This window comes from Loa loa, assembly GCF_000183805.2.
Source record: "Loa loa unplaced genomic scaffold supercont3.208, whole genome shotgun sequence".
In the NCBI taxonomy this organism is placed as follows: domain Eukaryota; kingdom Metazoa; phylum Nematoda; class Chromadorea; order Rhabditida; family Onchocercidae; genus Loa; species Loa loa.
The window spans coordinates 18,881-19,562 of NW_018108388.1; the positions used below are offsets into that span (position 1 = coordinate 18,881).

The following is a 682-nucleotide window of genomic DNA, read 5'->3' on the forward strand; positions in this document are numbered from 1 at the left end:
GTTGTTGTTGTCTGTAGTAGTAGTAGTAGTGTTGTTGTTGTTGTTGTTGTTATTGTTGTTTTTGTTGTTGCTATTGTTGTTGCTGTTGTTGTTGTTGTTGCTGTTGTTGTTGTTGTTGCTCTTGTTGTTGTTGTTGTTGTTATTGTAGAGCAGTATTGTTTGATGTATGGAATTAATTTGCTTGATAAAATGTAAAGATCCTTGATATTTTTGTCATTTTTAATGTTGTAAATTTATAATGTTCTTCATGTAAGATGACATTTTGCCCTGATTAAAAATTTACCGAAAAATAAGATTGAAAACTTGATTTAATGTTGAATGGTTAAGAAGGAGATTAAGGTGATATAATTATTACCTTGTTCATAGTGTTTACATCGTTTCTTAAAGATATGCCTACGGCATGCTTCTTCTTCTTCTTCTTCTTCTTCTTCATTCTTCATTCTTCATTCTTCGTCGTCTTCATTCTTATCATCTTAATTATTTCCCTTTTTTTTTTCACTTTTTCAACAATTATTTTTTGTTTTTCTTTTCATATAATTTAATTAGGAGAAAATAATATTTTCACTTTTTCAATAGTTGTTTTTTATTTCTTTTTTTTTTTAAATATAATTAAATTAAGAAAAATGATAAATTCATTTTGCAATTAAACAGAATAGTTTTTTTTTTCTTTTTTAATAACATA

The 682-nt window shown here is 25.4% G+C and overlaps 1 protein-coding gene across 1 annotated transcript in view; it reads right to left on the reverse strand.

Moving 5' to 3' along the window:
- Positions 1–440, reverse strand: part of LOAG_18150 (hypothetical protein) — a gene marked incomplete at both ends in the record, with an annotated part of 1,569 nt that extends 1,129 nt beyond the window's left edge. The window contains one exon of the mRNA XM_020450816.1: positions 356–440. Within this exon, the coding sequence (XP_020305452.1) occupies positions 356–440 (85 nt within the window). The remainder of the gene's footprint in view (positions 1–355) is intronic.
- Between the last annotated feature and the right edge of the window lie 242 nt (positions 441–682).